We start from the raw sequence: 24718 nt of genomic DNA, 5'->3' as shown, positions 1-24718 counted from the left end.
CTCTGAGTGAAAATGCTATTAACAGCATTGCATCTACAGAGGAAAATTAAAGGAGGTGGCACCTGCATCGTGGTGAAGTGGCTAAAGCCAGCGCCTGCGATGCCAGCATCCCATACGGACACCAGTTCGAGCCCCAGCTCCTCTACGTCTGGTTCAGCTCCCTGCTAATGGCCTGGAAAAGGCAGCAGAGAATGGCATAAGTGTCAGGGCCCCAGTCAACCACATGAGAGACGGGAGGAAGCTCCTGGCTATGGCCTGGTCCCACCCAAGCCACTGCAGCCACCTTCGGAGTGAACCAGCAGATGGAAGAACTATCTTTCTCTGTCTCTCTCCCTCTCCCTCTCTGTAACTCTATCAAATAAAATATAGTAAATCTTGAAAGGAAGGAAGGGAGGAAAGAAGGAGTGAGCGAGTCATTGGTGAGGCCAACTTCATTGTCTTATTTTAGGGAATACCCACAGCCACCCCAGCCTTCAGCAACCACTCCAAGACCCATCAGGAGCCACCACCACAAAGGCAAGACCCTCCATAGCAAAAAGATTATGACTCACAGGAGGCTCAAATGATTGTGATCATTTTTTAGCAATTAAGTATTTTTTTATTTGACAAGCAGAGTGGATAGTGAGAGAGAGAGACAGAGAGAAGGGTCTTCCTTTTCCATTGGTTCACCCCCAAAATGGTTGCTATGGCCGGCACACCGCGCCGATCCAAAGCCAGGAGCCAGGTGCTTCCTCCTGGTCTCCCATACAGGTGCAGGGTCCAAGCACTTGGGTCATCCTCCACTGCCTTCCCAGGCCACAGCAGAGAGCTGGACTGGAAGAGGAGCAACTGGGAAAGAATCCAGCGCCCCAACCAGGACTAGAACCCCGGGGTGTTAGCGCCGCAGGCAGAGGATTAGCCTAGTGAGATGCAGCACCAGCCAACAATTAAGTATTTTTAAGTTGGAGCCAGCGCTGTGGCTCAGCGGGTTAAAGCCCTGGCCTGAAGCACCGGCATCCCATATGGGTGACAATTCTAGTCCCAGTTGCTCCTCTTCCAATTCATCTCTCTCTCTACTGTGACCTTGGAACAGCAGTAGAGGATGGTCCAAGTCCTCGGGCCCCTGCATTCATGTGGGAGACCTGGAAGAAGCTCCTAGCTCCTGGCTTTGGATTGGCACAGCTCCGGCCATTGTGGCCATCTGGGGAGTGAACCATCAGATGGAAGACCTCTCTCTCTCTGTCTCTACCTATCTCTGTAACTCTGTCTTTCAAATAAATAAAATAAATCTTTTTTAAAAAGTATTTTTAAACTGAGATGTGTACATTTTTAGACAGACTACTATTCCATGCTTAATAGACTCCACTAGGGTGTCCAAAAAAAAAGCTTTTATATCGACTGGGAAACCGAAATCTTCATGTGGCTCTCTGTATTGCAACATCCCCTTTGCTGCAGTATCCTTGAGGCTTGCTTGCAACTGCTGACTTTGCTTCCACCCCAGACTGGGTTTGGGAAAGACTAGGAAAAGAAAGAGCAGCTGTCTTGCTCTGTCCTGTATTTCCTGCACCCAGCAGAGACCTGACACATAGTAGGTGCTCAATATGTGTCTATTAAAAAAAAGGGGGGGGGGCAACAAATGAATGAACAGAGGAACAGACAGATGCCTGTGGCCGGCTGTTTCCATGACAAATACAAACTACTCAGCGGCGCCAGCAAGACGGGGACGGGTCTGGCCTACAGAGGGCGCCAGCCTGCTTCCCAGTCTCTGCAGAGCCCAGCAGCCAGGAACCTGCTGTCACTCAGAGAGGTGCCTGATGCTCAGTGGTCATTTTGCTGCGCTGAAGATTAGGTAGGAGTTGTTTGCCCTCCGCCGATGTATAAAACCTGAGTGCTCTCCCCTCACTGCCAGTGACAGGCACCACATCTCTGGCTTGCTTTGGAAAGAACGGTAGCTGTAGCAACCAGTGACAGGCGGGGAAGCAAGGAAAGAAAGAGAGCGCTCGGGGGTCAGAGGGACAGAGAGCGGCTGATGAGAGTCTTTAATAAGCAGCTCCCCCAGGACAGAGGAAAGTTTCCCGCGTGTCTCCAAGTGGCTAACTTTCTGCCTCCCACCTTTCTTTCCCTTTTATTCTGGAGAACAACCTCTAACTCTGCTCTGGACAAGCATCCAAAAGAATTATCCGGAAGGAGATTTCCCCTTTCCTGCCAGCAGCCCCAGCAGGTTCCTGCAGACCGTGCAGCAGCCCCAGCTCGGAGCAGCCAGTCCGTGAGCAATGAATGCGTCGTGTGGCCTGCGTTCTGCCCACCTGACGCTGACCAACGGCTCAGAGCACCTGGCAGCCCCTTCCTTCGGCAACCAGAGCAGCAGCAGGTTCTGCGAGCAGGTCTTCATCAAGCCGGGGGTCTTCCTGGCCCTCGGCGTCCTCAGCCTGCTGGAAAACATCCTGGTGATCCTGGCCGTGGTCCGCAATGGCAACCTGCACTCGCCCATGTACTTCTTCCTCTGCAGTCTGGCGGCGGCTGACATGCTGGTGAGCGTGTCCAATGCCCTGGAGACCATCATGATCGGCGTGGTCAACAGCAACTACCTGACCTTCGAGGACCAGTTCCTCCAGCACATGGACAACGTCTTCGACTCCATGATCTGCATCTCCCTGGTGGCCTCCATCTGCAACCTCCTGGCCATCGCCGTCGATAGGTACGTCACCATTTTCTACGCACTCCGCTACCACAGCATCATGACCGTGCGGAAGGCCCTCACCTTGATCGTGGGCATCTGGGTCTGCTGTGGCGTCTGCGGCGTGGTCTTCATCGTCTACTCCGAGAGCAAGATGGTCATCGTGTGCCTCATCACCATGTTCTTTGCCATGATGCTGCTCATGGGCACCCTGTACGTGCACATGTTCCTCTTCGCCCGGCTGCACATCAAGCGCATCGCGGCTCTGCCACCCGCTGATGGGGTGGCCCCGCAGCAGCACTCATGTATGAAGGGGGCTGTCACCATCACCATCCTGTTGGGTGTCTTCATCTTCTGCTGGGCCCCCTTCTTCCTCCACCTGGTGCTCATTATCACCTGCCCCGCCAACCCTTACTGCATCTGCTACACGGCGCACTTCAACACCTACCTGGTTCTCATCATGTGCAACTCCGTCATCGACCCCCTCATTTACGCCTTCCACAGCCTGGAGCTGCGCAACACCTTCAAGGAGATCCTCTGTGGCTGCAACAGGATGAACCTGGGCTAGGGTGCCAGGGCCAGCGGAAGCGGTCACCAGCCTGGTCTCCTCTGACCCTCCAGCCAGCCCAGATGTTCAGGAAGGAAAAGGGGAGAGAAGTCTTGGAAGATGCAAACAACAGGTTCACAGCCATGATCATCCTTTAGTTTTTAAGCTGATGGGGAAAATAGGGCACGATAGGCTCTCCAATAGGACTCCAATGTGGGTAAGTCACACTGTCCTTTCCCAAACGGTCACTGCCCACGAGTCGGCGAAGCCTGCCCCGGGTGCTGTCTGCATGCATTCCCACCGGCCAGGGTCTGTGATGGCTGCCTGCCGCCTGCCCGCTGCCTGCCGCCTGCCCCCACACTCCTGTCTTCGTGCTTCAAGTCAGACCAGACTGGAGCACCCTCTTGAGCCACATGAGTGGCTCAAAACTCTCACAGCCTCCAGGGGTCAGCACTGTACACAGCTTTGCATTTAGTCCACGGGCAACTGCAGCTCTACTTGCCCATCTGTGAACAGGAAAGCGTTCTCCCAACACATGTAACCCTTGGCAAAGGCGGCCACGCTGTGTTGTTCTCACTTCGTACCCCGACGCCCCCCACCAGCCTCCCCTCCAGCCTGTAGATGAGTCAATTCTATGCTGCTGTGCTTTAAGTCTAAGGCAGCCTTCAAAATTCCAACAAAAGACAAAGTGCTTTGGATTATCAGAGTATGTCTGTGTTCTTGGATTTTAAAACCTTGCTATCTCACGATGTACCTCTTTTTATTTTATTGTAAAATATGACTTCTAATATTCCTTTTCTGCTTTTAAAACGAGAGGGAACTGTGGGTGGCAGGACCACAAGAAATTGCTTTACGGTCTTTCAAATAGTTTGAGGAATTGCGAAATTGACTGGGTGCCATTCCTGGGAACTGTTTATTTGCTTGTAATGATCATGTCACTGTCACATGACCTCTTGCACATCGTCTGTGAATGAGAATGGTTTGTGGCTCACCGCTCCTTTTGTGTGACTAGGTGTTAAAGCCGGGAGCCCCATTATCAATGCTTGTGCCTGGTCACGTGATGCGATCCACTCCTGAGAGCACCGAGGGAGACTGCCTGAGTGGGACTCACATTCGCCAGCTCTAGCCCTGCCTGGGTAACTACAGTTTGTAACTTCTGGGTTCCTCACATTGCCCCCCATCCTGGACTTCAGTGTTATGTAGTATCTTTGGTGTGCAGTTATGTGCTTTTCTGGAAAATATTGTGGCTTTTTTGTACTTGGAGATTTTCTGCTAATATAAGCAAAATGATTTGTTTTTTGCTTTGATTGTGAAATTTGGAAATAATAAAAGGCTTCTGTGACTGCTGAATGTGTCTGACACTGAAATGTGGCACCTGGAGTCCCGCTGGTGGCTTCTGCACATGGCCGGTGTGCATTGTGTGCACTTATGGTGCTGTTTTGCAAATGGAGTGGAAGTCCCATTGGTCACGATGACGGTCTTTTCTAGGGCAATGCTTTTTAGCAAACTGCAACACTCTCCCATTCAGTGTCCAAAACTACCAGGCTTGTGGCTCCTGGACCAGTCATTCCCACTGTTTTAACCAGGACAGCAACTAACATGACTCATCCATCTCCACTCGGCAAGTAAATGTGGAAAACAGGGAGCTGAATTCTTTGAAAATTATGTTAACAGCTATAGGAATTATGATGTCCTTTTGCTACATAAACAAGATAAAAATAACTTATTCTTGACTCCCATGTGAGTTTTCACATTTTGTCCTGTCAACACACCTCTAAAATAGGTGAGTCATTTTCACGGGAGAAATTCCATCCTGGGGGTGATGTCACTGTCCAAGAATGTCCAGCTGAGACGCACAGGACAGTCTGCTTCCTGATACTGATTTCCTTCCTTCTGCACCAAACCTGCTGCTGCCCACAGCTTTCCATGATCAGTGAGGACCAGCCTCCTGCCCTGTACATTTTAGCTCACTATGAGCTAAGAGAGGTCGCCTGCGAGGATCACCTGGGGCTCTGTTCGAGTGCAGAATCTAAGTCAGCAGGTTGGACTCAGAGGAGCCCCCTGGCGATGTGGCTGCAGCTGTAGACCACCTTTTAAAGAGAAGGGATTTAACGGGACTCCAAACGGGCCCGATGTGTAGCCCAAGTACTCATCTATCTGCACAGAGTGCTGGTCCCAGATCGTGCTAAGTACTCACATTGCTTGGAACTCCACAAGGTACCCAACAAGGTCTACCCCTTGTATTATCTTTGCTTTACAGATGAGATGTTTGAAACTCAGCGGGCTTAAGGAGCTGTCTGTGGAAATTCAATCAGCCAAGTGGAGAAGTAGAGATTCAAACTCAGGCAGGCCAACCCACACTCTCACATCCAACCCCAGCATCCCTAGTGCCTCTGGTGGAAGCAGTGTGGACAGTGCAGCTGGTGACATGGAGGGGTGTGCTACTGTTGGGGAAAGACTCTGATGCAAGTTCCTGCCAGAGTTTCCAGGGAGCCAGCATGAAAATAATCAAGGGGCACAATTATTTTGCTTGCTCTGCCTTTCCAAAGACTGGTACCAGTGGCCCTGAAGAGTGCGTCGAAGGGGTAAGTCACAGTCCACGGATGCCTTTTCCTGGCACCCACATCTCAGGTAAGCAAGCCTGGAAACCAAGACCTCTTAGTCTCCTCCATGACCATTCCTGTACATCTTCATGTGGGTACCCAGTTGGACAGCAGCAATTTTTCCTCTCAACCTTTCTCATCAGGATGTCAAGTACCTTAATGTTGGATTAGCCAAGAACCAACATAAACCCAGAAACTGGGAAGAACTAGATATCAAAAGGCAGAACAAAAGAGAAAGCTTCCCATTGAGAAACAGCCTCTCGGATCTAAGAACCCTATTGTGGGAGCCTAAGTAACGAAAACAATAAAGAAAGGCATTATATGGTTTTTATTATGTGGCAGATAACTGCAGGGAGCACTTAGATGTTGACTTATTTAATCCTCACCAAAACCCCATGAAGGCAGCACTATTATCTCTTGTCCAATAGGAAAAGGAATCTCTGTACCACAGAGGTTAATCGTCTTGACCCAAACTGCTCAGCAGGTGACAGGCAAAGCTGGGACAATGGGAAAATGACCACTAACCCTACAGGGTGTTGCCCTGCTGCCCTGAACCCACTCCCTCCTCAGGGGTCATAGATGGAGGATCCAGGCACAGAAAAACAAATTCTGCCAGATCTCACTCACAAGCAGGATCTGAAATAGCCAGTCTCACAGGAACAGAGTAGAACGGTGGTTACCAGAAGCTAGGAGTGGAAGAGGGGGCACGGCAGGGTGGGAAGGCTGAGCTTAGGATACAAAGTTCCCCTCAGACTGGAGGGGTAAGTTCAGAGCTCTGCTGCATTGCTGGTGACCACAACCAACGGTGTGCCTAGAAAACAGCACTTGGACGGTCGCCCCAGGTCAAACCGTCTGTTAATTCAAGGTGAATACCTCGCACGCACTGGTGCCTGTGTCGCTTAATTCAACCAACTCCCCACACCCTCAAGGATGAGCTGAAGGGCTCTGCAAAGCTCCCAGCCCCCATAGACCTCCCTGTCAGGGAATGAACCGCACTTTCAATTTTTTTTTTCTCACTTTTCTACCAGGCTCTGAACTAAACTGAAATCAGCAAGACAGATGAGGGAACCGGTAAACTCAACAAACGTGAGCGTGGGCCTCTGACGTGGGAGTGTGCAATGAACAGCACAGAGGCACCAGAAAACTGCTACCCCAGGCCCCTCCCAAATCTATTCTACAGCCAGAGGCCAGACACAGCCACGTCCAAGTCTCGCGTCTTCTGTTTGCTATGTGACGGCCACTGCGGCTCACCTTCCTCATCTGTAAAATGGTGCAATAACAACGACTTTTCAGCACACTCCAAGGCTGCTCTAAAAAGCGAAGAGTGGGCATTTGGTGCAGGGGTTAAGACTCTGCTTGGGATGCCTGCAGCCCACACTGGAGTGCACGTGTTGGAGTCTCCATCCTGCTTCCGATTCAGCTTCCTGCTAATGCACACCTGGAGTACAGCAGGTAAAGGGTCAAGCCCCTGGGTTCCTGCAACCCACATGGGAGACCAAGACTGAGTTCCAGGCTCCTGACTTTGGCCTGGCTCCATCCCAGCTGTTGTGGGTATTTGAGGAATAAACCAGTTACTGGAAGAGCTAGCACACACACTCTCTCCCCATCTCAAATAAGTAAGCTGAACTTTAAAAAGCAAATTAAGATAAAAGTGAAAAACTCACATAGGAGCCGACAGAGAACAGGTACACAGCCCATGTATCTAACACTGACTGTAACCAAACCTGTGGACATGACCCCCTGGTGGTCAGAACTTCTCAGCCAAGAATGTTAGGCTTGGCCAACAAACGCTCACTGGGAGAACTAATCACCAAAGAAAAATGACACACAGTACATCCTGATAAACCAAGAAGAAGAAATTCGGCAGCCACCCAACTGGGATTTTATTTTATAATTAAAATCTTCTTTATTTGGCATCATGGGGGCTTCAGGAGGGAGAGGGTTGGTAGCCTTCCATTTCTTGACCCATCTGTAAGAATTCACCAAGCTTTATTTGTGCATTTTTTCTTGAAGTGTCCCAAATATACAGAGACATTCAAAGTCTCCTCTTTGTCGTGTTGATTCACTGGGTCACACAAAAATTGTATCTGCCCCTGCACTGTCAGCCGAGTGCAGGTAGACACTCTGGCTGATGACATCGCCTGCTCATGGCAAAAACACACACACACATCCCAGCATGCAGCATGCTGTCCTGAACACTGGGCAGAGCACAGGCCCGCTCCTGGAGACGGCACACGTGCCATCCCACACAAGTCCTCCTCACTTTGCTTCTGATTGTGGGGGAATCCTTCGTGCTGATCCCAGTGACTCTGTGCTGGTGCATCTCACTCGGCATCTGAGGGACCAGAGGAACCACGTCACAGACGGTCCAGAGGGGGAAGCGCCAACAGACTGGCTCTGAATGAATCTCTTTATCAGGGAGGGAATGATCTGGTTTGCTTATTGAGTTTACACATTTGCAAAAAGAATGAGCTGAAAAATAAGTTAAACACAACCACATCATGAGAAAAGACAACTCAAGCTAACTGCCAACCGACCATCCCATTTTAGTAAGAATAGGACAGGCAGAGCTCCAATGAGACATTTTTCGTTAAAGTTTGCAAGCAAAGGTGAAAAATTGGATAACAAAACCAGCGTCTCCAGTATGTGAAGCCACTCCCCTCCTCCCTTGTGCCCCCTGATCTTTGGGCAGAACTACATTATACGGCTCCTTGCCTACTGCTGTGACTTCAAAACACAGAGAGCAGAACAGCCGGTTATTCTCGGCAGCCAAGTCCTGTGGGGACGACACACTCGTGTTAGGTGGAGGTTCGGGGAACTCAGCAGGAGGCTGCGTCCACAGGGCCTGAGGAGTCTGTGGCAGGAGGGACTGGGGTGGGTGGGGGATTCCAGGGCTACAGGGAGAAGGTCGAAAGACAGAAGGAGCTGACTCTGTGTGTGGCTGCAAAGATCCCCACAAGATCTGCGGGAACTCATGTCAGTCACTAGTGCTTGGAGCCACGGAGTTACTCTTTTGGAGAGCAGCAACAAAGTGCTGAATTCAAGTTCAAGGTTTGCCCCCAAGCAAACACTGGGGGCGCCCAGAGGCAGTGGCTCTCCTCAGTGTCTCTCCTCCCAGGGCCCCTCTAAACTGGGAGCGTCCTGAAGCGGTCAGCTCCATCTGCTCCCCCTCCTAGCTCAGACAGCTGGTCCAAGGCGGCACTCAAAAAATGTCTGAGAACTGAGCAGTGAGTGAGCAGACACAGTTGATCCATTCAGACCAATAACAGAATACAGAGGCTACCATGAATCTAAGAGGAGGCAAGGCCTGAATGTGACCCCGGGCTCTGCTTGTGCTTGCCTCTCCCCAGCATGGAGGGGTCCTGCGTGGTTGAGATGTTTCAGCAAGAGTCCACATAAGGCTGCTCATGGCACTCGTTAACATTATTCTTTTAAATTTTATTTTATTTATTTGAAAGGCAAAGAGATAGACAGAGCTCCCATCCACTTGTTCAATTTGCAAATACCTGCAGCAGCCAGAGCTGGGCCAGGCCAAAGCTAGAAGGCAGGAAACTGATCCAAGTCTACCAGTGGGTAGAAGGGACCCAAGTACTTGAGCAATCACCTGCTATCTCCCAATTGCACATTATCAGGAAGCTGGAATCAGGAGAACTTGAACTTGAACTTAGGCACTCTAATATGGGATGCAAGCATCTTAACTGCTAGGCCAAATATCCACCCGCTGACTATTATTGCTAACAATATTAAAATATTAATGAGTCACTTTATTACATCCCCAGCAAGGATGTGCCCCAAATCCCTGAATATCTTGTTGAAATGCAGTTTGATTTGAAGGCCTGAGGTGGGGCCTGGCACTCTGCATTTCTAACAGGTGCTGCAGCTCTGAGGCCAACACTGTGAGGTTTCCCACAAAAGGCATCAGGACACAGGCTAAGCTAGCTTCTCCCCCCACTGCAGGTCACAGCAACAGCGGCCTCCTCACAAAGCAATCATAGCAATGCAGGGAGGTAAGGCCAAAGAAAAAGTCTTGAGAAAGCAAAAGGAGATCAAAGTTAACTGATGTCACTTGAGTTTTTTGCAAGGAATTACCTTTCCTCCCCTTTTCCCTCAGCTTTTTCAGCTTCTCCGCATGGCACCCCCTTGTTTGGGATGAAATGCAGTAAGCAGGTGAGCCACTGGCATTGCAGACATAGGCATGAATCATCGGCAGACAGTCCACCCTCTGAGTCACCCACGCTGAGACGACCCCATCAGCAGGGAGGCCCACCAGAAACTCCAGGAGGAACAAAAACAAGCTACTAAGCAAGCAAGGCATGGGGCAGCGGGAAGACAGACAGGGTGAGGGAGGCCTCTGGAACCAGCACCACTGGTTCAGGGCAGACTAGAGCCGCTCAGAGCTGTTTGCAAGTCTGGGGGCACCTGCAGAATGACAAAGATGCTAAGCCTGGTCCTGCCCTAACAGAGAACCTGACTTATTCTGTGGGAAGTGCAGGGATCTGCTTTGTTTTAAAGCTCCAGTGTGACATTTTGGACATTTGGAAAAGCTGTCAGGGCTAGGTGATGGTCACCCTTCTGAGCCTCAAGCTTCCCTCCTATAAAATGGGCATGATAACCAACTTCAGGATAAAACACAGAGCTCTCCTGGGAAAATGGTTTCCTCGTCAGAACAGGACATCGTCTTCTGTAACTTATTCCTTGTGTGCAGCTGGGTCCAGGTTAACAACGGAGAAGTTCACAAGTGCTTGTTCTCGGCAATGCCCAGGCAGCACACAAACCCCAACTTTCCTTCTGAGCTGACATTTTCTTCTTCTCCAGGCCTGAGCTCCCTTTGCTCTGTGACCACAGATCAGGCATCTAACATGGACCAGGTGCCTCCATGGACAAGGTGCCTACATGGACCAGATGCCTACATGGATCGGGTGTCTACACGGACCAGGTATCTAATGGACCAGGTGCCTACATGGACCAGGAGTCTACACGGACCAGGTGTCTACACGGACCAGGTGTCTACATGGACCAGGCGCCTACACGGACCAGGTGCCTACATGGACCAGGTGCCTACATGGACCAGGTGTCTACACGGACCACGTGTCTAATGGACCAGGTGCCTCCATGGACAAGGTGCCTACATGGACTAGGTGCCTACATGGACCAGATGCCTACATGGACCAGGTATCTAATGGACCAGGTGCCTACATGGCCAGGTGCCTACATGGACCAGGTGTCTAATGGACCAGGCGCCTACACGGACCAGGTGTCTACACGGACCAGGTGTCTACATGGACCAGGTGTCTACATGGACCAGGTGCCTACACGGACCAGGTGCCTACATGGACTAGGTGCCTACATGGACCAGATGCCTACATGGACCAGGAGCCTACATGGACAAGTTGTCTACATGGACCAGGTGCCTACATGGACCAGGTGTCTACATGGACCAGGTGCCTACATGGACCAGGTGTCTACATGGCCAGGTGCCTACATGGACCAGGTATCTAATGGACCAGGTATCTAATGGACCAGGTGTCTACATGGACCAGGTGCCTACATGGACCTGGTGCCTACATGGCCAGGTGCCTACATGGACCAGGTGCCTACACAGACCAGGTGTCTAATGGACCAGCTCAGGATGTAGCAGTGAACACGGCAGCCCAGGCAGGGGCCGGCATTGTGCATAGCAGGTTAAGCCTCCACCTGTGAAACCAGCATTCCATATGGTACTGGTTCAAGTGCCAAAAGCTCCACTTCTGGTCCAGCTGTCTGCTAATGGCCTTGGAAAAGCAGTGGAAGATGGCCCAAGTGCTTTGGTCCCTGCCACCTAGGCCCCTGCCACTCCGTCCACTTGGGGAGTGAACCAGTGGATGGAAGCTATCTCTCCCCTCCCCCATAACTCTGACCTTCAAATAAATAAATAAATCTTGAAAAAAATACTCAGGGCCACGGTGGAGGAACCCTTTCCTGGATGCCAACAGCCAGCAAGCCACACCTGAGCCAGGCAGGCTCCACACCACTAGGAGCAAGAGGCATCGAGGCACTCTCTTTAAATTAGATGCTGATGGCTTTGATTCATCTCAGACACAGGCAGAATCAAGAATCTTTCAACTTCAACCCACAGTGGCCAGGGCTGGCACAGGCAGAAGCCAGCAGTTCAGTGGGGTCTCATCTCCCACATGGGCGGCAGGGACACAACCACTTGAGCCAGGGTCCACATTAGCAGGAAGCTAGAATCTGCAGCCAGAGCTGGAAAGCAAACCAAGTACACCAACTGGCGTCCTAAAGAGTGTCTCAACGGCTAGGGCAAACGCTTGCCCCGAATTGCCTCTGCACCGCTTCTCTCTTAAGCCCGTTCTTTGTGCACAGCATACCCAACAGTGTGGGGCTTCCGTGCCACGTGCTCAGGAACCTCAGAGAAACTTGCTGCTCTATCCTGATAGTTCCCTTCCCACCCTCCACCCTCCGCCCAAGAGGAAGGCAACAAACCTCAGCCACACCTCCTCCTCTCTCTTTCCCAGTCACGCTAGGACGGCTCTGGGGGCCCGAGCTGCACAATCCACTCGTTCTTGCAGGCTGCAGGCGTTCTTTGTCTTCCCCTAAATCATCTGGTAATTTCTAGGTAGCTATCCAGTGCTTCCATTCAAAACACAGAAATGTCTTTAAAAGATTGTGTACAAAACCATAAATGTACATGACAGAGAAGATGCCTCGCTCTAGTGGGCTATTCCTACACATTTGGCTTCCAGTTGTTTCCCACACCTAGGGCTGGCATAAGGTAGTTTGCTCAGTGGTGTCTTCCTCATTGCCAGTCTTGTCCTCGGTTTCACAATACCATGAGTTAAGGTGACGTCCATCTTAAAAATCTTCTCCCCTAAAAAGGAACACTAACCCACTGCTGGTGGGAATGCAAACTGGTAAAGCCACTATGGAACTCAATCTGGAGATTCCTCAGAAACCTGAATATAACCCTACCACACAACCCAGCCATCCCACTCCTTGGAATTTACCCAAAGGAAATTAAATTGGCAAACAAAAAAGCGGTCTGCACCTTAATGTTTATTGCAGCTCAATTCACAATAGCTAAGACCTGGAATCAACCCAAATGCCCATCAACAGTAGACTAGATAAAGAAATTATGGGACATGTACTCTACAGAATACTATACAGCAGTCAAAAACATTGAAATCTGGTCATTTGCAACAAAATGGAGGAATCTGGAAAACATCATGCTGAGTGAAATAAGCCAGTCCCAAAGAGACAAATATCATATGTTCTCCCTGATCGATGACAACTAACCAAGCACCAAAAAGGAAACCTGTTGAGGTGAAATGGACACTATGAGAAACAGTGACTTAATCAGCCCTTGCCCTGACTGTTGAGAACAACTTAATACTTTATCCCTTTTAGTATTTTTTTGTTCTACTTTTTTTTTTTTTTTTGACAGACAGAGTGGACAGTGACAGAGAGACAGAGAGAGAAAGGTCTTCCTTTGCCATTGGTTCACCCTCCAATGGCCGCCGCAGCCGGCGTGCTACAGCCGGTGCACCGCGCTGATCCAAAGCCAGGAGCCAGGTGCTTCTCCTGGTCTCCCATGCGGGTGCAGGGCCCAAGAACTTGGGCCATCTTCCACTGCACTCCTGGGCCACAGCAGAGAGCTGCCCTGGAAGAGGGGCAACCGGGACAGAATCCAGCACCCCGACCGGGACTAGAACCCGGTGTGCTGGCGCTGCAGGCAGAAGATTAGCCTATTGAGCCATGGAACCGGCCTTTGTTCTACTTAATACTATTGGTTGAACTCTGTAATTAATACACAATTATTCTTAAGTGTTGAAATTTAACTGAAAAGTGATCCCTGTTAAATATAAGAGTGAGAATAAGAGAGGGAGGAGATGTACAATTTGGGACATGCTCAATAAGACTTCCCCAAATGGTAGAGTTAGAAACTTGCCAGGGGATTCCAATTCAATCCCATTAAGGTGGCATGTACCAATGCCATCTCACTAGTCCAAGTGATCAATTTCTGTTCACAATTGATCATAATGATAGGACTAAGAATCAAAGGGAGCACATAAACAAGACTAGTGTCTTCTAATACTAACTGATAGAATAAAAAAGGGAGAGAATGATCCAACATGGGAAGCAGGATACACAGCAGGCAGACTCATAGAATGGCAGATGTCCTAAACAGCACTCTGGCCTCAGAATCAGCCCTTAAGGCATTTGAATCTGGCTGAAGAGCCCATGAGAGTATTTTGGGCATGGAAAGCCAAGACACTCTGGCAAAAAAAAAAAAAAAAAAAAAAAAAAACACAACAACAACAACAACAACAAACACCTAAATGAAAGATCTCTGCAAGTGAGATCCCAGTAGAAAGAACAGGCCATCAAAGAAGGAGGTACCTTTCTCTAAAGGGAGGAGAGAACCTCCACTTTAACTATGGACCTTGTCTAAATAAGATCAGAGTCGGAGAACTCAAAAGGCCTCCATAGCCTTGGAAACTCATGACAATAGCCTAGGGGGATTACTGACGACATAAACAAGAGTGTCAATTGGTTAAGTCAACAACAGGAGTCACTGTGCACTTACTCCTCATGTAGGATCTCTGTCCTCAATGTGCTGTACATTATGATTTAATGCTATAACTAGTACTCAAACAGTATTTTTCACTTTGTGTTTCTGTGTGGGTGCAAACTGTTGAAAGCTTTACTTAATATATGCTAAACTGATCTTCTGTATATAAAGAGAATTGAAAATGAATCTTGATGTGAATGGAAGGGGAGAGGGAGCGGGAGATGGGAGGGGTGCGGGTGGGAGGGAAGTTATGGGGGGAAAAAGCCATTGTAATCCATAAACTGTACTTTGGAAATTTATATTCATTAAATAAAAGTTAAAAAAAATCTTCTCCCCTCCAACTCATGTAGTTACTTAATAAAAATAAGTCATGCATGCAAATGCCCTAGCAGAATTATTCATAACTGCAAAACTGGGAAACCCAGGTGTCCATCAGCAGGTGAAGTGATAAACGAAAACAGAATGTTGGTGCAAAGAAATAACGTTCAGCCATGAACAGGGCTGAGTGCCGCTGACAGCACAGACAAACCCAGAAGCATCAACGCTAAGGGCAAGAAGCCAGATACAAAGAGCAAGGTGTCATATGATTCCATGAAACACCCAGAAAAGACAAACACGTGGGAACAAAAAGTAGGTGGGTGGTCCCCTGGGGTTGGGCCTATGGGTGTGGGTTGGGGTTGGGACTAGGGGTGTGAACAGAGAATGACTGTAAATGGGTACAAGGAATCTTACGAAGGTGATGGGCCTGGCCTAAAATTGGAATGTGGGGCTGGCAGCACAACTCAGTGATGTTGTCAAAAACTATTGATTGCACTCTTTCAATGGGTGATTTTATGGTCATAAGTGATACCTCAGTAAAGTTGTTTGAAAAGGCAAACCTATAGAAGAAATGGACAAATGAGGTGCTGCCCCAGAAAGCTACAGTCAGGGCCCCACCTGTCCCTGTGAGCAGCAAGATCAGACCACCTTCCAGATACTCCAACTCCTGCATCAGCATCCCAGGGAGGAAGAGCTCAGTTCTGCTTACAACCTAACTCAAGGACAAATCAGCCGCAAGCTCAAAGAGGTAAGGGACAACCAGTGTGGAACCCCACTGCCCCAGTGTCATAGGCCACCCCCAAAGCAGCCCAGGGCCCCAGGCACTGTTACTCAGGCTCCTCCACCTATGCACATGGCCAACTCCCTGGGCCCTGACCTTCCTCAGTCCTCCTTTTTGGCCACTTGGATTTATCCCAGGTCTGTGTCAGATCCAACTCCTGGGGGTCATTTCGTTCACCCCTTCTGTAGGTTGCCAGATAAAACAGAGTGTGCCCAGTCAAACTGGAATTGCAGATAACCAATCTATTTCAGAATAAATATTTTCCAAATATTGCACAGGGAACACTTATATTAAACAACTCTTTGTCATTTATTTTACCTGGAAACCCGACAACGGAAATGAATAAGATTATGTGAACAGGGGCCGGCGCTGTGGTGTAGCAGGTTAAAGCCCCAGCCTGCAGCGCCGGCATCGTATGGGTGCCAGTTCTAGTCCCAGCTGCTCCTCTTCCAATCCAGCTCTCTGCTATGGCCTGGGATAGCAACAGAGAATGGCCCAAGTCCTTGGACCCTTGCACCTGCGTGGGAGACCTGGAAGAAGCTCCCAGCTCCTGGCTTCGGATCAGCTCAGCTCTGACCATTGCAGTCATTTGGGGAGTGAACCAGCAGAATGGAAGATCTCTCGATCTCTCTCGATCTCTCTCTCTCTCTCTCTCTCTCTCTGTCTTTCTCTCTCTGCCCCTCTGCCTCTCTGCCTCTCCTTCTCTTTGTGTGTGACTCTTTCAAATAATAAAATAATTCTTAAAAAAAAAAGATGATGTAAACATGTTTTTACTTGTTGGCCCTGGCACACTACTCCCACAGCTGTTTCATTTCCCATGACTCTTTCTCTTTCCAACCCCAAAGCAGGGTAAGTCTCCCTAATTTAAATTCGCAGGGAGAAACCATGGTGTTATCAGCTCTGCCCTTCCAGAAGATTCCAGGGCTCCCTAGGTTCAGTGGTCCTCCCTCCCCCAAGCTCAACCCTGCCAAGAGAGGAACAAATCCAGCAAAGATGCCATTTTCTCTTTTTCCGCTGAGCAAGCCACAGCTCCTTGCACTGCTTTACCTAAAAGGCGCTTCAAAGAATAGAGTCTGGAAGCCTCCCTTGCTGAGGGAGAACACACAAACAAAATCCTCTGACGTACATTCTGTCTGCTCAGAGAATACTGGCCAGCACAAATGCTTGCGGTTTCTAAAGCATTAGACGTGTGCCATGGTGCCGGGCTGGGACTGGGTGTCACTTCTAATCCCAATGGCCACCTTGCAAAGTGGGTATACCGTTCCCGTTCTACAGACAGGAAGATCAAGACTCAGAAAGTCACAGAAACCAGGGAGGCATGATTCTGAGATCTCACTCTGTGTCGAGGTCAGAGGCCACAAGGAACAGCAACAACATTAACTATAGAGAGAACTAACATTTCCAGAGGGCCTCCTGTGCACCAGACACATTCCAAGGCTTTACCTGTGCTAACTTGTCCAGTTTCATGCTTAGTTAAGTCCCCTACACATCCCAGGAGGCAAAAAGTCGTTACTGTACCTCTTTTACAAATAAGGAAACTGAGGCACAGAGTGGTTATGGATCTGTGCCAAAGACAGGAAACAGTGGGTGGCCACACTCTTGACCACAAGTTCTGAGAATCAGCCACTGATTTATGGGAACCCAGCCCAGGAGTATGGGGCATTTCAACCGTGAGTCCCCCGCCCACTACCTGGCTGATCTGGGCAAGCGACTCACCGCTGTTTCCTTTAAACTGCACATAACTACGATGTCTATGCCCTCAGATTGCTGTGAGGATTAAATACAAGAGAACTTCTAAGCATTCATGGAAATGGAATTGAAAGATAAGCTTGTTTTGGTACAAAATATTTTTATAGCCAATAAAGCTTTTTTTAAGATATTCATTTTCTATGAACTTTTTAAAGACCCCTCATATACATGGATTTCAAAACAAACTCATCCTTTAACCCCTTTTCTCCACGACCTTTTGAGGTAAGTGCCTACAGGGGCTTGGCACACAGGAGACGCCCATAGGAGGCAGCTGTGATCCACAGAGTGGGGTTTCCATAAATAAAGCACAAACCCAGCCTCTGGGTCTGGGCCTCACTTCTGAAATCACAGAATGGAGTGGCGGAACTGTAAGATCCACAATCCAAGACTGTGCTATCCAAGGAGTGTGGGAAACACTCCTCCAAACACAGAGAATGAATGCAACTCCTGAGAGCCCTTAGTGAGAGCCAGCCAGGGCAGAAGAAGAGATCCAGAATAGTCCATGCTTCACCAAGTGCCCAAACCCCCCCACCCCACCCCCTACACCCGCACTCCACCCTGTGTCTCCAAGCCTCCTGCAGAACAACTGAGAAACCAGCCAATCTGTTTGCTCTTCACTGCAGCTGTGGTCTGGCAATCACCCCAGGACCGAAATCTTCCCATCTGGGGATAGTCCAAAGCAGGCTCCCCACAGGGTCCTTGTCCTTTCGTGAGCACCATTAGGCACTAACCTACTGACCCCGCACTCTTCACACCACAAAGCTCACAGGACAAATTTGCTATGGCTTTTGGTAGTTTTGATGCGACTGAAATATGAGATGGGGGAGGGAGGATTTTCACTTTTATATTAAACCAGTCAGATGCACATAAACCCCAGTCCTGGAGCCCTGGCCCCACACTGGAGGCCTTCTGCACCCCGGCTCTCCTCACTGTCAGCCGTACCTGGGTGGGTGCTGGGATAAACAGTGTCACCCCCAAAGTCCCCATCTATCTGGAACCTCCAAATGTATAAGAAAGGCATTTGCAGAGGTGAGCATGACAAGGACCTTGAAGTGAAGTGGGGTTAGGGATGGTGCTTTATGGAATGGCTGGAGTCTTTATAAGAGAAAGGACAGGGAAGTGTGGACCCAGAGACCCATGGGGAGGAGGTCATGTGAAGACACAGACTGGAGTGCTGCAGCCATAAGCCGAGGTACGCCAAGGACGGCCGCCAGCACCCACGGCTGGGAGAGGCAAGCTCAGCCTTGCCAAGCTCCTCACCAGAGATGCCCAGCCTCTGAACTCTGAGAGGAGAACCTGCTGCTGACTGCAGCCAGCGGGTCAGGGAAGCCCCAGGAGACTCATGCAGGTGACGGCATAGAGAGAAGACATCCCCATGACCATGCTAGAAAAGTGGGAGAGAGACTGGCAGGGAGGAGGTGGGGGCCTGCAGGGAGGCCAAGCAGGAAGCTAGGAGAGGGCTCCTCCATGGAGCAGCGGCTCAGCACCACCCACAACAGTCCCTGCTTCCGTGGCACTCACCGTGCTGCCACCTGCACAGACCTGAAGCCACCATGTCATGTCCCCTTTTCATTTTGCCTCATCTTCAAGACAACAAAAATACAGAAATCATCAGCATTTCCCCAATGCAGACACTGAGGTTCAGAGAGGCAAGCAACGTAGCCACACAGCTGGAAAGCCACACAGCCAGGACACACGGGTCTGAGCCCGAAGCCACAGCCGTTCCCATAGGGGCACAAGGGCGTGGCCGGCGAGACCCAGCTAGGGAGGGATCACCGCGGCTTTACCGTAAAATACAGACAAGGGGTCGGAAAGCCGAGACTGTTTACAAAGAGAAAACAATCATGTTTTCAGGAAAGACAATCCCAAACCTCAAAATCTAAAATGTCGGCCTCGTACCCAGGAGCGATTCTGATTGCCTGGGTACGTCTTTTTGATAGGTAAATCGAGACTTTCGGAGAGAAAAAGAGCAAAACTCATCTGGCTTTACACTTCTGTTACTGGATAATGAGTAGATGTTCAGTACACCCATCAAACCAACGGATTAAATTAAATGGAACAAGACGTGCCGGGGAGAAAAAAAACTTAGTAATTACACATTCAAAAAGAAAGGTCAGACTGTCCACCCCAGTGAAATCGTCACACGAGTCATTAGCCATTCCAGCAGCCAAGGTCTGGCTTTGGTGTTTTGATGGATTCTGAAAGCCACTCTGTGCTCTAGTGCCTTCATCTCCCGTGTCCTGAACAGGCTGTGCAGGGAACAGAGCCACACACTGGACAAGAACAAACCCCAGGATCAGACAGTGTCGTAAGAGCAAAGAGGCTACCCCAGAGACACTGTGGCTTCTTCTCCCCCTGCCCACCTCACCCAGTACTCAGACACCTGTCCCAAAGGAAAACCCATTGATCCGAGTCATCCCACTGGCAGGCCCTCTGCAGTCCCAGACAGGAGGCACTCCTGGGGATCCCTGGGCTTCCACTGAGCAGATCCTCACATGAGCTTTGTCCTGAAAACCCTCAGCCAAGTCCTGAGTCACTGGCAGCAAGGATTCCTCTCCTGGGACTATACCACAAACAAACCTGGTTGAGTTGAGGGATGTCAGGAATGAGGGGAGACAGACACAGGGCTCGGAATTAGGTGGCAGGGTCTGGCAGTGACCAACGACGATGTGTGACCTTGGGTAGGAGGGTGGCTGACCTTCACGGGTTCCGGAAAGTGAAAAGGATTAGGCATTTCTTGGGCTTTGAAGCTAAGACATCCCAGACACCCCAAAGGTGAGGCCCTCCTTATCCTGCTAGAAAAACAATTTCACAACTGCATAGCCCTTACCAGAGTCAGGCACAGTCCCAAGGGCTTTCCGAGTATTTACTCTCAGGTGTTTTTGCTCCACACACAAGGGCAAAAGAGCTTTTTAAACCAGTGAGGGGATGGGGAGTTGGCATAAGAATGGGAGCAGCCTCTCTCAGCCAGTGCTACTCTGCCTCTCCCTCCCTTGAAGAAAAGTTTGTATCAGCTCTTAAGAAAACAAACTGCTGAATGAGGCACAACAAAACACCATCCTCCACCCCGACACTGGGCCCATCTGAACAGCTGGGGGATGTGTGAGGCTGCAGAGTGGATGGGAGGCGGGCACAGGGGCCCTCTGTCCAGGGCAGCATGAACTGCAGGGAGAAGAGCTCAGCTCCTGCTGAAGCTGAAGTGTGGCCACCAACCCACGTGTGCTGTGGGGAGCAACTGAGACTAGACTAAGTTACTGGAATTAAGACTTATTCTATGCATCTGCTCTCCCACAATATGGCGCTGGGAGAGGAGGAAACAGCTTCTACGCAGCTGCCTCCAGTTCAACCAATAAACAGCAGGACCTGCTCCTGATTGGAGGAGAGCAGCGTGCTCTGCGTGTGGGTAGCAGAGTTGGGATTGGTGGAAGAGGACTATAAAGGAGGAGAGAGACAACATGCACCAGGAACATCTAAGAGGAACACCTGTGCAGCCCCCGAGAGAGCTGGCCGGCGGTGTGCCGCTCCCCCGCGGAAGTGGGGAAAGTGGCAGGGGGAACCGCCCTTCCACGGAGGTGGAGGGACAGCAGCCAACCCGGGAAGGGCCGAGAAGACAAAAGAACAGCGCAGGGTCCTGTGTCGTTCCTCCACGAAGAGGGGGAGCGACAGTGTGCAAGGAGGCACAGGGGCGAAATTCATTCCAGCAGTGCCCACTGCAGTGAAAATTCAGGACCACCACCAACGGGAGCCACCAGGGCAGTGCGTCCATGAACACTAACACCCCAGTACTAGGAAACATGGCTTGGTCATTGACAAGAACTACAAACTGACACGAGCAGAACTCCAAGTTAAGTGACAAAAAAAAACTGAATTGCACAAAAAGGTCCATAGTACTTGCATTAAATACATACAAAGGAAACCCAATACTTTGTATATTTTCATGAATATGAAAATTAGTCAAAAGGGGTCTAAAAATCTACACTTTGGCAATGAACTTCCCCTGCCCGGAGGTGGGCAAGAGGGGGCTTTCACATCATCATTCGCTCCATGTTGCCCAAATCTCAGGAAGCTTTATAACTGCATCTGCCTGTGTGATTGCCGTGATTTTAATGAAAACGAACACGAGGCCACCTGACGGTCGCACAGCTCCCACTATCAGCAGCTCCACAGTGTGGGCACCAAGAGGCAAGGGTGCTGGTCTCAGTGACGCTCACTGCATGCCCCTGAGGTTTCACGACACCGCTCCACAGCAGGTGAAAGCCACTAAGGTTATGTGACTTTACCTGAAGTCACAAAACACACACAAACTGCTCAAAAACACAATTCTGGATAACCTCGGTCAGCAGACACAGGCTGTTGTGGACGCCATGGCTGTGAGGAGGGCGCGTGTGTACACATTAGGGATCCCCGGTCAGTCCCCTGAACCGAGTGCCTGCCATGGGATCCGGGCATACTCAGGAGAGCAAAAACAGATCCCCAGGGTCCACTCAGACCAGGGATCCTCAGAGCACCCTGGACGAGGACCCTCTCCGGGGAGGAAAAGAGTGACCTCCCATAGGGTGAACATGTAGACAAACAGACTCCAGAACACTAAGATGAGCACTGAATCAGGTCTACCCTGGGAGTCACCAAATCAGTTTGGAATTCTTCCCCCATACTCACATTATGGATGAAATCACGTGTCCTCAAATTCAGTGCTGACGTCCTACTGCCAGTACCTCAGATGTATTTGGAGACCCTTAAAGAGGTAACTAGGTTAAATGAGATTAACAGGTGGCCCTAATTCAGTATGACTGATGCCCTTATTAGGAGGTGAATAGGACATACCCCCAGGAAGGTGGACAAGTAAAGACAGGGAGAAGGTGCCATCTGCAATCCAAGAGAGAAGCCTCAAATAAACCAGCCCTTGGAGCCAGTATTGTGGTTAAGCTACCACCTGCAGCGTCGGCATCCCCTATAGGTACTGGTTCGTGTCCCAGCTGCCCTCTTTCCAATCCAGCTCTCTGCTAATGCACCTGGGAAAGCAACAGAAAATGGCCCAACTACGTGGGCCCTTGCACTCATGTGGGAAACTCTGATGGAGTTCCAGGATCCGGGCTTCGCCTGGCCCAGCCCTGGCTGTTGCAGCTATTTGCATAGTGAAACAGCAGATGGAATATCCCTGTCTCTCCCTCTGATACTTTACCTTTCAAATATATAATCAATCTCTAAAAATAAAAAATAAAAAAAATCCAGTACCTGGATCACAAGCAACTGTGTTCCCCACCCCCTCGCCTGAAACCTCCCTTAGTGACGGGAAGGTCCAGCACACGTGCATCCCATATCAGACTGCTTGGGTTGCATTCCCAGCACCTGATTCCAGCTTTCCATAAATGTGAACTGAGAGGCGGCAGGCGGCAGGTGATAGACAGGGTTCAATGACAGGGCTCCTGCCAACCATGTGGGGGACCCAGATTGAGTCCCCAGCTCCTGGCTTTGGCCAGTCCAGCTGCAGCCATTGCAGGTGTTTGAGGGGGGAGTGAACAGCAGTTAGGAGCTCTTTCTTTCTGCCTCTCAAAAAAGAAAAAAAGGAAAGGCGGGCAGGATGTAGAAGCCACAAGGGAAGAAAAGGGAGGAAGAGAACATAGCACACTAGAGATTTCAACTCAATTCAGGGGGCCAAAAGGCAGTCAACCAGGTAACTGGTGGCTCAGTAGGCGGTGAGAACTGAAACCCGAGGGCCTGCCAAAGAGGCAGCCAGTGGACAGAGGTGGTTCCAACGCACAGCACCCAGAGGCTGGGGTTGCTTTAAAACTGTGAGTAACGTAAGTGATGACAGGGCGGGCGTTTGGGCCCAGCTGCTAAGGTGCTGGTCAGGATGCACACATGCCATAGTGCAGAGCCTGGGCTCAGGTCCCAGCCCCTTTCTGATTCCCTGGGAAGCAGGTGACAGCTCAAGGGGTTGAGTCTCCGCCTTCCATGAGGGAGCTCTCAGGATGACAGCTATGCAGGCTAAAACCGGATTGGGAGGATGAAAGTCCCCAAGATGGAGATCTTAAAAAAAAATTTAAACTGGTATGTATTCGTATCAGATTTATGTTTGTAACTACTGTCTCCCTCTCTGTAATAAGCTTACATAGCCCTACTACTGGTGTATGACCTGCTCATGCACCCCATAGGAAGAGAACAGATTCTCCAGCCCTTGGACTCTGGTTCTGGCATGTGTCACGCTTTAGCCAAGGGATGTGAGCAGATACATTTTTCATATCCAAAGATAAGCGTTAAGTTTTTTATCATAGTTGAACCCCACTTTCTTGGACTTTTATCTCTGACAGAACAGTATTTCATAAATAGGGGCTGCTCCTTCAGCCTGGGTCCAGGAATGAGAAGATAAATGGAGACAGGTTGAAAGTTAGACAGAATCCAGTTTTCAGATGCATGAGCAATAAATAAATACATGTTTTTAGGAACCACTTAAGTAGTGAATGAGAATACATAGACAACGAACCCAGGGTCACTGCTATCTGGCCTCGTGGCAGAAAAGCACTGCATGGCACAGGCAGCGGGACTGTAGAGTGGGCTGAAGGCAAGCTCCAATACTGAACTCGCTGGAAGGGAGTGCTGGGAGAACAACCCAAAAACCAGGACTCTTAGCAGGAACCTTTCTGGAGAGGAGACCCTCTTGGCCCCGATACCTGCAGCAAGACTTCAAGACAGAGCCTAGAGTTTCAAGAAGTATCCCAAGGTTCAGGGGTCTGATCTTGCCTTTGTCTTTGATGTTCAAAGAAAGGAAGGCTCCCATGAGGTCTCCACAACAAGGCAATGCAGAGAGTTTAACCCAAATGTTGGACAAGCCAGCTCCATCTTCACTGGATTCTTCTCTTTCCCAAGGAGACTTTGAAAGGACGAAGAACCAGGTACCCATTACACTCACAAATGCAGCTATGGATTCCACCTGATGGGGGTGGGGAAAGCCCAGAGACAGAGGCCAGATGCTGCAGCTGATGGAGCCTTGTCTCCATGAGGTATTAAGTCAGAAAACTGATGTGAACTGAAGCAGAAACAGGGAGGAAAATCGGGGCAGGTGTCTGGCACAAAGGCCACTGCTTGCGGTGTCCACATCCCTTACCAGAGTGCCTGGGTTGGACTCCCAGCTCCACTCCCAGTGCCATCTTCCCACTAATGTGCACCCTGGAGGGGAGCAGGTGACGGCTCGAGTACTTGAGTCCCTGCCACTCTCTTGGGAGACCCAGACCCAGGCTCCTGGCTTCAGCCTGGCCTGCTCAGGCTGTTATGGGCATTTGGGGAGTGAACCAAATGGAAAGGAATATGTCTTTCCCCTTGTTCCATCTCTCACTCCCTCCCTTCCAAGTAAATAAATAAATAAAAATTATTGTTTTTGTAAATTATTCCTTCAGTGCTCTAGCATATTTTTTAAAGCAGAATTTGTCAAAGGGGTCACTTTTGTCTACCTTTTATATTTTATTCAGAGTGACTCATCTCAACTTTTAATATACTACCT

The 24718-nt window shown here is 49.9% G+C and overlaps 1 protein-coding gene and 1 long non-coding RNA gene across 2 annotated transcripts in view; one reads left to right on the top strand and one right to left on the bottom strand.

Moving 5' to 3' along the window:
• The first annotated feature begins 1794 nt into the window (after window positions 1–1794).
• MC3R (melanocortin 3 receptor) lies at window positions 1795–4681 on the top strand. The gene has a single exon (XM_051832671.2). The coding sequence runs from the start codon at window positions 2253–2255 to the stop codon at window positions 3222–3224; it is 972 nt and encodes a 323-aa protein (XP_051688631.1). The 5' UTR covers window positions 1795–2252; the 3' UTR covers window positions 3225–4681.
• Window positions 4682–7687: 3006 nt separating this feature from the next.
• Window positions 7688–24718, bottom strand: part of LOC103352232 (uncharacterized) — a 35904-nt gene continuing 18873 nt past the window's right edge. The window contains exons 4-5 of the long non-coding RNA XR_011379817.1: window positions 21880–21955; window positions 7688–8141 (exon numbers count right to left, since the gene is read on the bottom strand). This is a non-coding gene — a long non-coding RNA (uncharacterized lncRNA). The remainder of the gene's footprint in view (window positions 8142–21879; window positions 21956–24718) is intronic.

The sequence above is a fragment of the Oryctolagus cuniculus genome, chromosome 11 (genome assembly GCF_964237555.1).
Source record: "Oryctolagus cuniculus chromosome 11, mOryCun1.1, whole genome shotgun sequence".
In the NCBI taxonomy this organism is placed as follows: domain Eukaryota; kingdom Metazoa; phylum Chordata; class Mammalia; order Lagomorpha; family Leporidae; genus Oryctolagus; species Oryctolagus cuniculus.
This window is presented reverse-complemented; position numbering and strand designations above follow the sequence as displayed.